The sequence below is a fragment of the Cydia amplana genome, chromosome 26 (assembly GCF_948474715.1).
Source record: "Cydia amplana chromosome 26, ilCydAmpl1.1, whole genome shotgun sequence".
NCBI classification, from domain to species: domain Eukaryota; kingdom Metazoa; phylum Arthropoda; class Insecta; order Lepidoptera; family Tortricidae; genus Cydia; species Cydia amplana.
In genome coordinates this window covers 3,130,833-3,147,696 of record NC_086094.1, presented here as the reverse complement: position 1 = coordinate 3,147,696, position 16,864 = coordinate 3,130,833, and the positions used below count along the sequence as shown (strand labels likewise).

Here is a 16,864-nt window from a genome sequence, read left to right as displayed (position 1 = left end):
GATTATTTGGCACCGAACAATCACAAATGACACAGCGGACGCCCTGCTTCGTCATCTCATACGGATATATTACCGGCCAATCTATTGACTTTCCAAACACTTTTACTTCTGGACTTTTCAAAGCCGTCACTGTGTCTACAGTTTTAATTTTAACATCTAAATTAAGCTTGTGACCCGGAGTTACTTTATGAGCTTTATTCAAATTGGAAGTTGCTGGGAAGTTTGGGTTATCTGTGACAAGTAGTTTTTCTTTTTGGCTGTGCCCGAGTGTCAGATAATGCTTGGCTAGATTGGTATGTTTGATTGTCGTGTTACATAGGATGCAGTGGCTGAAGACAACGTCAATCTGAAATAGAAAGAATATAGAATATAAAAACATGCTTATTTCGTAGAGGGTTTGAATAATCATTGCTTTTTGTTAATCTGTAGTCTGCGTCACCTAGCGGCATAGACTAGGAATCCTCTAGACGGAGTTTAGTGCAATTATTTCATGAAACCGATGGTGCGAAAAATACTGGGGTGCGGGGGACGAGGTGAGCGAGTCCCGTGCCGTGATTGGTCCGTTCAAAGACACGGACGTCACACAAAGACACTTTAACTCGAAAATGGAGTAAAACTACCGTATATTTGGGGCAGAGGGGGGGGTATGCTGTCTGGAGGATGTCTTGTCTGTGCCTAGCGGTCACATCTGTCGTAATAGACGCGTTTTGTTAGAGAGTGAACCTTCTGTACCTAGTACTATTATTTATTCTGTGCTTGGCCCAGAAGAAAAAACTAGAATATTTAGTTGAAAATAAATATTGAGTAAAAGTTGGTTCACATGGAAGTATAGTATTTTGACTAAATAAATAAAAATATATATAACATACTGACCTTCCTCACACAGTGTTCGTCAATCAAAGAACTCGCCATTTTGTTCAAATGCTTCAACGAAAACATGTGCGAATCTACTTCTTCACTCTTGAATACAATACTGCATACTTTACAACTTATAGTTTCCCCTTTCCTGGTGAAGCTGTGATAATGGTCACTGAATACCTTTACTATTTTATTGTTTTTGCTGACAAATTCCACATATTCTATTTTATCTTGAGGTTTAGGTGAACTAGTAGCAATGTCTTCGTTTTTGGCAGTAGTTTGTGTTGGCTCTGTATCAATAGGTTTATTTGTCCCAGTTTCAATATTGATTTCACTGCTTTTGCTGGATTCAGGTTTTCTGGTATCAATATTTGTGACTTCTATAATTTTCGTCTTATTTTCTAAGGGTTTATTCTCGTTATTTCGCTTCTCCGCTTCATAGTCTTCCTTTTTACCTATTTCTTTTTTATTCCTCTCAATACTAGTCAAACCTTTGGGTTCACATTTCTTTTGTTTCTCTTCTTTATTATTATTGACTTCATTCCACGTTGCAAATCCATTGTAACGCCTAGAACTTGCTTCTCCTTGCACCGACTCATCAGTATCACTCAAGTCCGAATCTTCATCATCACAACCATCACCGACATAAGCAGTCATCAGTTCCCACAGCAACTTATCGTGCATCACAGCGACTCGATGTTCCTTTGTTTTTTCATGGTTTTTTTGCACTATGGTCGAGCAGTTAGCGCAAAACTGCGCCGTTTGGGGGGCGAGGGGTGGGGGGAGAGCGGAGATGAGCTTGCGCGTGCGCTGGGTGGCGACGCGAGCGATGCGCGCGTTCGCTCGGTGCTTGAGGCTGGTGGTGTGCTCGTGCGCGAACGCTGCGGGCACGTCGAGGGCGCATATGTGGCATTTGTAGTAAATGGTGGGCTCTAATTCTGTGGAAAAAAATATCCAATTAGATTCTTCTTGTAGAGGTATAACTGGTATTAAGTAATTTGCAAATCAAATCTATTCTTCAGTGTCAATCTCTCATCTTGACTTGAACTCGCCTAGCTACGATCCAAATATTGTCTAACCTATCAACTCCTCAAAAGATATTTCTAATATTTTACATGACTGTGTTCTCTATAGTATACCGGATATACCGGAGTGGCCAAAGTATAATAGCTGAGCACAATTATTGTCAAGGCGCTAGCAGGCGTGTTCAGATCTTTCTGAGCACCTTCGATATATCTGATGGTGACTGTACATACCTTCAACTTCCTCAGTCTTCATAACTTGGAACTGGAAGTGTTCCTTCTTTAAGAAGTCATTGTATTTGTGGGTGCGCAGAGGCAGCAGCGCGAGATCCACATCATCCAGGCTTATGGAATATGTTGTCATCCTGGAACAAATAAAATTATATTGTTAGTCGGTGTATTCCCATTTGTCCCTGCCGGACACAAAGGGGAAAGGTGCATTCATGTGAATTATTTCCATTTGTCCACACCTCACATGTAAAGTGTCGTTCTATGGAACTTGCTAACTATGTAAACAAACCGCCATATTAAAAATTTCACTGAATGTCAATTTACTAGTGACTTTTGTTTACATAGTTAGCATGTTCCATAGAATGACACTTTATCATGTATGTGTTTATCACATGATAATGGGGTAGTAACCATTGGCGGAATTTGCCCCTAGCCTAGGGTTTGGAATCCGGATCCGGAATGTATGAATTCAGATCTGGATCTGGATCCGCGGATCTTCCCATACATTTCGGATCCTTCGTGCAAACCCTACCCTAGCCTCATCCCGCTCATCCGCATCACTGTTAGATTGTATACTGTCCAAAACACTATAGAATGTTGATTTAATGCCTAGTTGCAAGAAAAGCATTTCAATGCAAATTAGTAACTAAAATCTTGATCAGTATCAGTGGCTAAAATACGACATACACTTCTGCACTTTAGATAAAACATATCCACTTAATTTTTTATTCAAATGCACTGAAAACTTAATACATTTATCTAAATTTCATGTTATCCTATACAAAATACTTGTTACGCGAATAGAAATCAGTAAAATAATAGTATAGCCGCGTTTAGTTATAATAATATTCTAATACGACAGAGCCCGTGAAATGGACCCCGGTCGTAATATTATAATATTTTTTAGCCAGTGGAAAGTTCAGCTTTATCTAAATCATCCCAAAAATATCTGGTATACCTACCGAATTAGGGAAAAATAAATACATTTCCTAATTCCAAATCCTTACTGTAAACAATGTCAACATCGTTTTCAACTCACGTATCTTCACGAAAATAAAATAAATTAACATTTTACTTACTTATAATACACAACCTCATAAACGAATATGTAGAAAAACAGCTAAGAAATGGAAAAACATAAAATATTTGCGGTGCAATCGGCAGAATAACAAAACGATTGACAAGTCTTGAGTGACATTTATCAGTGTTACCATACGTAGGTTCAGAAATCTACCAAACGGCAAAAAATTCTACCAAAGTGCTTGCACACTAAAAATTGCGTTTTTCTTGATAAAATTAATAAAATTAAAAATATGGCTTGAATACTCAATGAATTTTCTTAACTCGGCTTCATTTGAGTCTGATGGAATACTGAGAGCAACAAAAATATATATTTTTGCACAGAAATTCATTATCTAGTGGAAACTGCGAGGGTGAAGTTAAAATTTAATCCAGAATAATGTAGATGAATTATATAAACCTCGATTCTATAATTGAATCACGAGCGTAGCAAATGTTATATAAAGCACAATAGTTAAACAATTTTTCTAAAACTCCTTGAAGTTTTATCTCCATATTTTACGTTCTGTTTACATTTACTCTTTACGATTTTGATCTCTGATATATGTGATTATAAAAATAAATCAAGAACATCGATTAAGTTCCTGAGCCCGTACCATGAGTCACTAACAGTGTTAAGACTGACATATACGCTATCGAGAACGTAATTTACTTTCTATACATCTCGCTTGCACTCATATGCGAGTACGAGCGAGATGCATAGAAAGTAAATTACGTTTTTGATGGCGTTGTATGTCAGTGCCAAACTGGTGGTAGCCACACTGCTAGTATATGGAGTGTTTAATCAATTGGAAATATACCAAAGAGGTATAATTGGTTTTATTTGGTCACACCTTTTTTCAGTTCGTTTTTTTCGGTAATTTCCCTTAGTATTTCTTAGGGAAAATCCCTGTGCTTCAACTATTAAGTAATGATGGTGTTGAGTCCGTCTAAGCTAACTCTGCATCGATTTGGACATAACAAAGTCTAAGAGTGTCATACCACCACATAGTATATAACAAAGTCGCTTCCCGCTGTCTGTCTGTCCCTATGTATGCTTAGATCTTTAAAACTACGCAACGGATGTTGATGCGTTTTTTTAAATAGATAGAGTGCTTCAAGAGGAAGGTTTATATATAATTTGTTAACCCGTGCGAAGCCGGGGCGGGTCGCTAGTTACCTATAATGATGTTATTGCCACACTTAGTCATTGCAAATGCCGTGCGTTGGCTTGGTCCGACCGACTATAGTATTGAATTATTTGAATGCGTTGAATGACGATGAATAAACATTTATAATGCATACTAAATAAAAAAATACAAAAATAAAAATTAAAAATTTAATAAAAATAAAAAAGTATTTTCTTGACATAGGATGCTAGTACTCTTTATTATACTGTGACATAGGTATTTAAACTAAAAAATGTGACCAAAATCCACCGGTGGCCGAAGCGGGAATCGAACCAGATATTTTTGAGCACCTTAGCCGCTTCGATATACCTGATCCTGATGGCCACTGTACATAAATGATGGTGCTCCTACACTCGCTGTTATATAACTTTATTTATATATATCATAGTGTGACAGGGACAACATAACCATATAATAAATGTGATCCTGAAACCACCGGTTTTAGGGTTTTTTGTTAAGTACCTGGAAAAAAAAGCTATAATTAATTCGAATGTGAGTAATAACATAATAGAGTTAGACCAAGAAAAGTCTGCAGCGATTTTGATAGCCCCCGCAGTGCAAGTGTTATTTACACGTCATAAATTCATAGAAGTTTGACGTTTAAAATGACACTTGCACTGCGTGGGCTATCAAAATCGCTGCAGACTTTCCTCGGTCTGACTCTAGGGTATTTGACTACTAGTCAAATCAGTTTCTTTTTTCGAACTGTCAATACGATTTTGCTACTATGGAATTTATATAAAACACTAGCATGTGACGTCACAATAAAATTACCTACTCTTTATAGTTTTTTCTACTCCAGCACTTAAATGTGTCAATTAAATGACTGACAGTGATATCTAAAGCAATGTCATTTGAATGATTTGTCTATAGGCTCATAAGATGACTGCTAGCAGTCATCTTATGAGTATAATACAACTGCTTTATTTTTTTTAAAGATACAAGTTCCGATCATCTTGATTGAAAGAGGTATGTTTTCATTTACAATAATAACTCATTTTTTTTAAAATAATAACTCTTTTTTTTTGCTGCAGCTGTTATAGAAAAAGTAATGTATGCAACAGCTCATAATTGGTTCTTAAAATTCTCGGGTCTTTTTTAGGGTTCCGTAGCCAAATGGCAAAAAACGGAACCCTTATAGATTCGTCATGTCTGTCTGTCTGTCCGTCTGTCCGTCTGTCCGTCTGTCTGTCCGTCCGTATGTCACAGCCACTTTTCTCCGAAACTATAAGAACTATACTGTTGAAACTTGGTAAGTAGATGTATTCTGTGAACCGCATTAAGATTTTCACACAAAAATAGAAAAAAAAACAATAAATTTTTGGGGTTCCCCATACTCCGAACTGAAACTCAAAAATTTTTTTTTCATCAAACCCATACGTGTGGGGTGTCTATGGATAGGTCTTAAAAAATGATATTGAGGTTTCTAATATCATTTTTTTCTAAACTGAATAGTTTGCGCGAGAGACACTTCCAAAGTGGTAAAATGTGTGTCCCCCCCCCTGTAACTTCTAAAATAAGAGAATGATAAAACTAAAAAAAATTATATGATGTACATTACCATGTAAACTTCCACCGAAAATTGGTTTGAACGAGATCTAGTAAGTAGTTTTTTTTTATACGTCTTAAATCGCCTAAATACGGAACCCTTCATGGGCGAGTCCGACTCGCACTTGGCCGCTTTTTTACAAAACTCGACTACGTCTCGTTTTGTAACTTCGACCCTTGAATTTTAAGAACCCTTATTATATCACTGTTGCATAAACTACTATTATACGCGTTTTAAAATAGAAATTGTGTCTAAAAATAACTGCTGTCTACGTTTCTATATTCAACTTTTGGTGCTTTAATCCATGCATGGTGTAAAATAATTTTTTTTAAATACAGTTAAATACCCTATAATAACCAAACCGCCGTGTGACGAGAAAGGTATTACGAATGAATTGTGGAGGGAAGTATTAGGAGAGGAAAACCGAGGAAAAGGTGGATGGACTGTGTGAGAGATGATATGAAACGAACGCAAGTGAATGATGATATGACGGGTGACAGAGAGGTATGGAAGAGAAAGACATGCTGCGCCGACCCCAAGTGAATGGGACAAGGGCAAGAGAATGATGAACCTATAATAACCAAAAAAGTTACCGTAGTACGATGTCTTATCCCTTTCACATGTTCTTCTCGATTGCGTACTCCGCTTGGCACGTGGCATTCGCAAACCACACACCGTACTTTGCCCATGACTGTCATTTCATATGGATATTCAATTGAACCAGCGGTCTTATCACTTGATTCTAGTCTATGTTGAGATTCATTAACTTTTTCTTCAGTAATCTCTTCCGTTTTAGTTTTGTTTGTTATACTACTAGTGTTAGTATGCATGGACATTTGTAGCTTATGCCATGGGTCCTGCTTATGTGTTTCCATTTCTGTGTTTTCGATTTTACGATTGCACAGAATGCAATGGCTGTATAATTCGTTTATCTGAAAATACCATTACGTAATTAGTATAATATGTAGATATTGTAAAATTAGGAATGTGATTATTTTAAAAACCTTTGTTATCCAGCACTATTTACAAAGAAAACCGCAAACAACTAGAAATATAAATACCTCTCTTATATAATGACCATCGTTTCCAAAGTTCGCGATTAAGCATAAATGTTCAGAATCATACTTATGGATTTCTGCTTCTTCATAATCTAAAACGCAATCGCAGACTATGCATTTTATATTATCACTGAAATATCGTTTATCATAACTTTGAAAACGGTCACTACCAATGTTGCTTAATGAATATTCATTTAACTTAATATTTAATTGAATTGATTCGTTATACTCGAAATAATCATTCTCGTTAAGGAATTGGCGTAGTGCTTCTTCATAATATTCTACACAATTCACATTAGTAGCCTTTTCTGCCGTGCTTTCCTCTGCGATTTTAGACGTATCGGAGTGTAAAGACTCATTGTAGTCAGTTTCATTAGTACTTAGTTCCTCATCTTCACTACATTCCTCTATCTCATCAGTGGTCTCAGTATTTTCAATTTGGTCTTCCTCATCTGTTACTTCATCCATTACTTCTTTTGATTGATCATTCTTTGTACATTTATCAACCATAACGTTATTTATATTATCTCCTCCGGCTTTATCAAAACTTACGTCGTTTTTATATTCATTAATCTTTCCGCTATCATTATTCTCACATGTTTTATTATTGTCAAATATTTCTTCGTCTTCGTCTTGAACATATACTTTCGTTAGATCCCTTAACAGGTTATCAAGCATGGCAGCGTTGCGATGTTCCTTCGTGTTTTCGTGGCCTTCACTGACTTCTATCGCGCAGTTCGTGCAAAAGCGACCAGCTTGTTTAACGAATGGAGGGGGCAAAGCGGAGATGAACGCGCGCATTCGCTCCGCCGCTACGCTCGCTATGCGAACGTTCGCTTGGTGCTTGACGCTCGCGGCGTGCTCGTGTGCGAATGCTACCGGCACTTCTATTGCACATATGTGGCACGTGTATTGAGGGGTGGATTCGGGTACTGAAAACAGAGATTGAAATAACAACAGATAAACAGAGATATTAGTTCCCTCAAAATTCAATTCTAAATTGGAAATATTTTGGGACAATGTTACACATATCTAGGTCGATATAAATAAATAAAATAAAAAGCCTTTTAATCCCTTAAAAAAATTGAAGTTCATAGTTTTGAATGCATTAATTATTGGTTTTTTTCACAATTTATTATTAAAATCTAGATTATTTAAGACCCCTCTTAGGGTAAAGGCCTCATCCAATTGTCTCCATTTGTCTCTATCCTGCGCCTCCTGTCTCCATTGGTCTGTATACCCCACAGTCAAGTCAATGCTTGTTTTGTGTTGTGGATAGTAGATTTAGACATATATTTTTATTTAGATATATATTTCTTTAACTCAGAAACATATTCGTAATAAATACACTTATAAGTTAGTGGGATTCGAACGAAAAACAGTTGTCTCAGTTTTTTTTTCTAAACTTATTTTTTTTTTATTCATATTTTTACCAACTTCAAAATTTCTCAGTTTTCTTTACAACCAATTCCTCAGTAGACACAAAAAGCTGCAAAAGTGCATATTTAATTATCCACTCTGAATATAATCTTCCATCCATAAAGTTGACTTGCACTGTCATACCTGACTTCATCACTTGGAACTGGTAGTGTTCTTTCTTCAGGAAGTTGTTGTTAGAGTGTGTGGACAGAGGCAGCAGCGCTAGATCCACGTCATCCAGGCTTATGGAATATGTTGTCATCCTATAACATAGATTAAAGATTATTTATTTACTTACACAACATATTCCACTTTTATCATACAGGGCTAGATAAATTTTGGGCTTGCCTGTATCGTAGATAACCTGTAGATAACCAAATAAAAAGAAAAAAATACACATAATGCGCGAAAATATACAGTACCCTAAAAGGTTAAATAAACAATAAAACGGAATAAGATTAAATATGGAAACTAAAAATAAAAATACACACTTATTTAATAAATTAAACACTTATTTAATAATCTAACACTACTTATAATACAAGGAAAGCGAAGTGAATGTCCGTGTGTCTGGGTGTATGTAAGTGTATGTGTGTGGAAGTTATGTGTTTTTAATTTTTATTAAATTATACTCAGTAAGCTCTCAATATCGTCGTGATAAAGGATTTTGAGCCAAGCGTGCAATATAATGATATTACCATCTCATCTCATACCGGGAATAAAATTACTGTTTATACACCAAGTTCACTTTAGTTTTAGTAGTTTTGTATAAAAAGTAACTTCGAATATTATGTAGGTACATTCAGATAACCCTAATCCAACGGTAGTAATATGTTTACTTTTACCTTTTACTATATTAGTACCTTATTACGTCCAAGAAAACCAACCGTTGTCGTTTTATTTCTGCTCACTTTATCCAACAGAGATTCAATTGTTAATATTGGCACTATCAACATCAGTTATAGAGAATTGTAAGTAAGAAAACTGTATTGTAAGCAGTTTACGTTACGACCGGTACTTTCAGAATTGACAGTGTGAAATAGTGACAACATGAGTGACAATGATAAATAATTAACAAACGTCAAACTTGACATTTGCGAGTGTTACCAGCCTCTTGTTACATTGAGGTATTTGATCGATCGGTTGAATTCGTTGAAGGCACATCACAGGCCTTAAGGGCTTCACACACTTTACTTAATTCAGTAACCATAGAGACGGCGCAATATGTAAATATGTCTAACGTATAGTTGTCTCCCTGTCGTCAGTTACTGAGTTAAGTAAAGGCATGTCCAGACGAGAACAATTTTTTGCCAATCTGATTAAATTGTGTGATCAAATCAGGACGTGCGGACGCAAACGCCAATTTGGTTCGCCGAATTCGATCCGATTATGACCAATATTACCGATAAAATGGGGTGCGGACGCTAGTATTTTCGTTTTGGAGCATTTTTTTAACTTGGAGGGCTTAAATATCACCATAAATCTTAAATTGGTGATTTAATTGGAGATTGACGCCAATTCCATTTCTTAAATTAATTCGGTCGATTTGATCATCCCTTCTGGACACCGCTTAAGGTGTGTGAAGCGCTTTATTCTTAAAACTGTAATAGCCAGTTAAAAAAACCCGTTGCTAAAAAGGTAAAATCGATAAAAAACAAGTAGCGTACAAATCACTTTATTACAAAAAAAAAACAAATAGGGAGTTATCGTGGCAATCTAATTAAGTGAGGCTTATCAGAAAATAATAAAATAGTAATTATTGCACTTATAAGAAAATAAATAAATAACATGACCCAAATAAATCTATAAATAAAATACACTAAAATTGAAATCCTTAAAAATAAAACTTATCATAAAAAGTACATTTAAAATTTTATTGTCCCTGCATAAAAATCTGCCATTTTTTAGTCTCGTGTGGCGTCTCTAAATCTTTAAAATGATGTGATTTTGAAAAATTATATTATCGTCTCTCAAGAACGATAAATCATAAAAACATTATGTGGTATAAAACATAGTAGAGTAGAATTACAAGGATGAGTTAGATTAACGCAAAATAAACTTATATTATTTTTACGCAGTGAACTTACAATAGTTATTTGTTTTACAAAGGGGCAAAGTTGTTGTTTAACCACTCGTGCCAATATTGATACCCGAGCAAGGAAAAGATTCCAAAATTGAAGCGAAGCGAGGGTTTCAAAGCACGAGGGTTAAACAAAATTTGCCCCCGAGTGAAACACAAAAATGTTCACCACACCAACGCGAAGCAAATATTAAATGTAAAATATCAAACACAATCAAACCAAATCAAATTCAAATGAATGGTATTAAATATTTATCATCCAAAATCATCATTTAAAAGTCAATTCTACCAGCAAACATAAGAAAACAACTCAAAATTTGCATGTGATTTTGACAGCACATGCAGACCATGCAGTGCAGTACAGGTGTAAACGTTTATACGTCTTTTTTTAAACGTCAAACTTCTATGAAATTATGACGTATTAATAACACCGGCACTGCGTGTGCCGTCAAAATCTCTGCAGACTTTTCTTGGTCTAACTCTATACTGCTATGAAAACCATTTATCGTTGAACTATGCATATCTATGCCATATCAGATTACGATGTCTGAAACCCCTGACATGCTCTTCTCTGTTTTGGGCACAGTTCGGCACTTTGCAATCGCATACCATGCACCGCAGTGTCCCTGTCGCTGTTACTTCATATGGATGATCAATTTTGGTACCAACGATTGTATCAATCTTTTTTATCGCACCTACAGCATTAGTTACATTTTTCTCATTAGATACTGGATCGCCATCTTGGATTTCATTATCGGGTTTTCCAGTTGTATCTTCTTTTTTTCTTTTTTCAGTCTTACTGGTATAGAGATCTTTTTTTATAGTGTGGAGTAGGACGCGCTTGTGCTTATCCAGGTTTTCGTTTTTAATCTTCAAGTTGCATAGAATGCAATGGCGGTACGATTCGTCTATCTAAAAATATATAACAAATATTAGTGATGCACAGATTTAAAATATTACTTTTTACTGTTGTGGAAGTACCTAACTAGATAATGGAATGGGTAAATAAATGGACGGAAACTACATTTGCTAATTTCTTTTGAGTTTTTAATAATCATAAATCTTAATTTTTTTTCTATCAAGTATGTAGATTATACCAAACGGCTTAAAATACAAAAAAAAAACATAAACAATAAAATGTATTACCTTTCTTAGATAATGTTGATCATTTCCCAAGTCTACGACTCTACGCATATGTTTTGAATCGTATTTGTGTGCCTCAGCCTCTTCAAAATTTAAAATGCACTCACAAACTATGCAATTCAATCTTCCGCCGTAGTACGTCCTATCAAAACTGTGAAAATGATCACTGTAAATACTTATTATTTCATCATTCATCATTATACGTATCACGTTTGACCTTTCGTTAAACTCGAAATAACATTTGCTATCTATAAATTTACGAAGTTCATTTCCATAATCTTTTGTATCATGTTCATGACGATCGTTAGTTTCAAATTTTTTTCCTGCTTTTATTAGGTCATAGGGGCTGGTGCAATTTTCTATCACAACTTTAGCGTCGACAGTTTCTACATTGTTAGTAACTAGAACGTTCTGATCTTTCGTTAATTGAATACTATTAGGTTCGTCAGCGCTTATTGTGCTTATGTTAACTTGGTTGATTTCAACATTATCAACATTTAACTCTTGATCCGCATCATGATTTTCGGAATGACAATCAGATTCATAATCCTTGATTGATTGATTGATTACTGAGGGGCTGTGTTGTGTATCCGTGCCGTCTCTTGCAATGACGTCTTCAATAACTTTTGTAGTAGCGCTCCTAGTAAATAATTTTTTACCAAATGTATGAGAAAATAACTCCTTGTGTGTTGCCACGTGTACGTTTTCGATTTTCAAATTGCACAAAATACAGTGACTGTGTGTTTCGTTGATCTGAAAATAAAATATTGCTATTATGTTTGATTTGTAAGGTTTTTTTTTTACATTCTAAATCTACCTGGTTGATATATAAATTTATATTGTTATTTAAAATATTACCTCTCTGATATAATGGCCATCTTCTCCTAAGTTCGCGATTTTCCGCATATGTTTCGAATCAAACTTATGATCTTCACCATATTCTTCATCGAAAACCGTATCGCAAACCATACATTTTATTGTGCCTTTGTCGCTCAGTCTGTTATAACCGTGAAAACGGTCACTATACGTTTTTAAAATACTGTCTTTTATTTTTATTTGAGCCATAATATAAGTTTCTTTGAATTCGAAAGAGTCTTTATCGTCTATATATTTGCGTAGTTCTTCTGCATATTGCTGTGAGTCATATTTTACTATATTTTTCTTCATTTCCTCTTGTTTGCTTTCTATTTTGTCTTCTTCCGGTTCTGTTGTTAGTTGTTCGATTTTTGCCTGTGCAATAATTAAAATGTATTGTATTAGAAACTTATTCCAATTATTGATAGTATGTTTGACACCTCTACTCGTATTTCTAGTAATGCTTTTGGGACAGTGTTAAGCACTTTGATATATACGTTACTTTAAGTATTTATTAGGCAAAACCAACATGTGGACAAAAAAAATGTCTTCTCCCTTTAATATGCTGATCTATCACTTGTTGTGAGAACAGCATCATTGGCTTTAGTTTGAGAAGTACTTACCATAATATTGTTAGTGATGCCATCTGTTAATTTCACAATGTCAATGAGCTCATCCTCCCAGCTACCTTCGGAGTCTTCATTTTCATTGTATTCCTTCGAGTTATTATCAAATGCTTCATTTTCGTTGCATGTCTCTAGATTATAATTAAGCTTTTCATTTTCACTGTAGTCCTTTGAGTTATCATCAGATTCTTCTTTTATATTGTGTTCATCCAAGTTATCACTGAGTTCATCATTGTCATTGTGGTTTTCTTGTTCTCTATATGACCCTAGTCTGTCATGGGGTTCATTTTCAGAGTATTGCTCCAGATTATGTATGGGTTCTTCATTGTCACTGTAATCCTCTTCATTATCACCAAGTTCTTCAGTTTCGCTATATTCCTTTGCATTATTATCAGGATCTTCATCTTCACTGTATTCCTCAACGAGTTCTTTCAGACAAGCATTACATTTTTCATGGTTACAGTATTCCTGCAAATTATCATTTGGTTCTTCATTTTCACTGTGTTCTTCCAGGTTATCTTCGAGTTCTTCATCTTCACTGTGTTCCTCGAATAACATTTTGAGTTCATTATTTTCACAGTATTTCTCCATGCTATCATCGGCTTCTCCATTTTCACTATATTCCTCCGAGTTATCATCGACACCGACTATAAAGTATTCATCAAGGCTATAATTTTTACTGTATTCCTCATAATAGTCGAGTTCCTCGTTTTCACTGAGTGCTTCCAGTTTTACATTGCACACTTCGGCTTCTCTGTGTTCCTTGATAATACCAGAACGAGTGTTCGTGTACAAATATTCTTTTACGTTGTGAGTAGCTGATTGACTGTGTGATTCCAAGTCTATGTTTTGTATTTTTAGATTACATAGAATACAATGACTGTAGAATTCGTTTATCTGAAAAATATTTATTTAACATGTGTTACGACACAACAAAACGTAATGTTAATTCTGTTTTGATCATAATTAAATATTAAAATATAAATATGTTACCTGTCTTATGTAATGTCCATCGTTTCCCAAGTTAGCAACTCGACGCACATGTTCTAAATCATATTTATGGTCTTCAGCGTCTTTATCATTGAGAACGCAATCGCACACTATGCAGTGTAAACTGCCATCGTCACACGTTCTGTCATAGCTGTGATAATGATCACTATCAATGTTGTTTATTATGTAATCGTTTAACTTTATACTAATTTTAACTAACTCCTTATACTCAAATGAATGTTTATCATTTATAAAATTGCGTAACTCTTCTCCATAGTGATCGTTTTCGTGTCTCAATATATGTTCCTTACTTGTTTTTTCTTCAGTTTTGTTGTCTATGTCGATATTTTCAGCGATATTAACTGTAACTTTATCTTCACTAGATTTCTCTGTATTATCATTGACTTCACAATTTTTCTCAAGTACTTTTCCCTCTTGTTCTACTATATCTTCTATAACTTCCATTGGTTGACTGTTGTTGTCATCTAAATCGTCATTATTTTTATCGTTTCCCTCTATTTGATTAGTATTTACTTCATCCTGTTGCTCGTTAATTTTGCTGTTATTATTTACATTTGTTTGTTTACTATGTATCTCATTATATTTAGATTCATTATGATCTTGAACGTACGCTTTCATCAGATCCCATAGCAAGCTATCAAGCATCACAGCGACTCGATGTTCATTTGTCTTTTCGTGGTCCTCATCAGCCTCCTTCGAGCAGTTTACGCAGAAACGTGCACATGGTTTAGTAGCGTATGTTGGAGGGAGAGCGGAGATGAACGCGCGCATACGTTCCGCCGCTACGCTCGCTATGCGAACGTTCGCTTGATGTTTTTGGCTCGCGGCGTGTTCGCTCGCGAACGCTGCCGGTACTTCGATCGCACATATGTGGCACGTGTAGAGGATAGGCGGCTCTGGCGCTGTAACTTAAGATATTAAATAATATATTATTTATTCGTAAAACAAATCAGAGTATTTCATTAGTAATGTACAAATGACACAGAAGGCCCTTTTTGCCTGATTGACCTCTTGACAGATAGTAATAACACAGGGCAGACACGCCATACATCAAAAATCATTTGCGTTTATATGTGTGCACGGCACGTCTGTACACGCGTCATTGTGTATGTGTGGGTAAGTCGCTTTACTGAGAGCACGCCAGAAGTCCGCCAGATTCATGTCGCGGGGCGAGGTAATGCGAGTCGGGGCGGGGTGGTGCGTGGCCGTTCTGTATGATAATACTATTACTTATTCTGTGGCAGTGTTGGCCGAAACGTTAATGCAATTGAAAATGTTGGCCATTAACCATTATAAATGGAACCTTAAGCCGTAACAGACGATTACAGTTTACGGTCCAATTTATAATGGTTAATGGTCAACATTTTCAATCGCATTAACGTTTCGGCCAACACTGTTCTGTGGTAATAATTAAATATAAATGAAATTGTCCTATCCAGATCTTCACTGAATAGTATTTTAGGTCAAAAATGTGTTAAGTAACTTCCGTATCATTGAACCCATGAGTTTCAGTTTGTATGACTACTAGGTCCTCAATGCATACCTTCAGATGTTGCAGTCTTCATCACTTGGAACTGGTAGATTTCTTTCTTCAAAAAGTTGTATGAGTGCGTGCGCAGAGGCAGAGGCAGCAGCGCTAGATCTACATCATCCAGGCTTATGGAATATGTTGTCATTGTGTCTACGGCTTATAGTACAGTCACCTGCAATAATATTTTTTTAGTTTTGTTAATTACCTAGGTATATTAAATTGTAATATTAATAACATTTATATATCAGAAAGTTAATAGTCTTTTTTTTAGGTAGTAAACGGTGAAAGTGGACGAACGCTCCGAATCTGCATTTTCATAAAAAATTGTCCCCATATTCCTCCCTAGATATTTATAAATTGTTTTTCTCTCCTAAATTTTATAGCTAGCATAAAATCAAAAAAAGTTAAACGAAGGGGCATAATTATTGTGTTAAAATACACCAAATTGAGTAAATTGCTTTTCATAATTTAATCCAGAGAGGAAAATGAGGACTATGTTTGTATGGAGGACCTGTTGTCCCTTTCCCTTAAGGTTGAGTGCATTGCATTTACATCTAAAGCAGGCACTTATTGTTAAGTATGCACAATAAGTTTTAATACTTACCTACTTGTTTGTATAACCCAGGCACTAAAATGATAGTAACAAAAAAAAATTGAAATTTAACTCTGCTACGGCACGGCTAAACAACTGAACCACTTTTGATAAAATTTGGTGATGAAAAATGATGGCCCAGAAATGTGCATAGGCTACTTATTTTCGACAGATAATTAACATAGCTAGTTATGTATAAAACTGTCACACATTCGAATTTTTGGGGTACCTTTTATTCCCTTTATTTTATTTATATGAACCTAGCAAATAAAGCATTAACCCTCTTTGTTACTTCTACATTTTAGTTTTAGTGGAATCTTTGTTACTGTAGCTCTCATTTTGTTTATTTAAAAATATGTTTACATAATCTTACAGACAGGTCCAATCCGCCATTAACTAAGATTAACATACCTATAACATATAACTCATGAAAAATCACCAAGGGATCATCCATTAATTACGTCACACTTTCTAGGTTTTTTTACCCCTCCCCCCCTCCTTGTCACACTTGGTCACATTTTGCAAACTCCTCCCCCCCTGGTGTGACGTCACATTTTAGGCAATTTTGTTTTCAACGAAATCGACAATATTAACTCGGCATTATTTTTTTAATAAAAAAATATTTTTGATATATAAATAT

At 35.4% G+C, this 16,864-nt stretch overlaps 3 protein-coding genes across 3 annotated transcripts in view; 1 reads left to right on the top strand and 2 right to left on the bottom strand.

Moving 5' to 3' along the window:
* Nucleotides 1-16,864, top strand: part of LOC134660161 (cytoplasmic FMR1-interacting protein) — a 94,937-nt gene that overhangs the window by 15,602 nt on the left and 62,471 nt on the right. The gene's annotated exons all lie outside the window — the stretch shown is intronic.
* LOC134659943 (uncharacterized) lies at nt 342-9,313 on the bottom strand. Its single transcript, XM_063515640.1, has 8 exons — nt 9,250-9,313; nt 8,531-8,649; nt 6,971-7,899; nt 6,503-6,841; nt 2,644-2,720; nt 2,115-2,245; nt 870-1,796; nt 342-346 (listed from the first exon to the last, which is right to left on the bottom strand). The coding sequence occupies exons 2-8, from the start codon at nt 8,646-8,648 to the stop codon at nt 342-344; spliced, it is 2,526 nt and encodes an 841-aa protein (XP_063371710.1). The 5' UTR covers nt 8,649; nt 9,250-9,313.
* LOC134659942 (uncharacterized protein MAL13P1.304-like) lies at nt 10,973-15,781 on the bottom strand. Its single transcript, XM_063515639.1, has 6 exons — nt 15,645-15,781; nt 14,084-15,009; nt 13,088-13,987; nt 12,468-12,839; nt 11,613-12,362; nt 10,973-11,378 (listed from the first exon to the last, which is right to left on the bottom strand). Exons 1-6 carry the CDS (start codon nt 15,775-15,777, stop codon nt 10,980-10,982), a joined length of 3,480 nt encoding a protein of 1,159 aa, XP_063371709.1. The 5' UTR covers nt 15,778-15,781; the 3' UTR covers nt 10,973-10,979.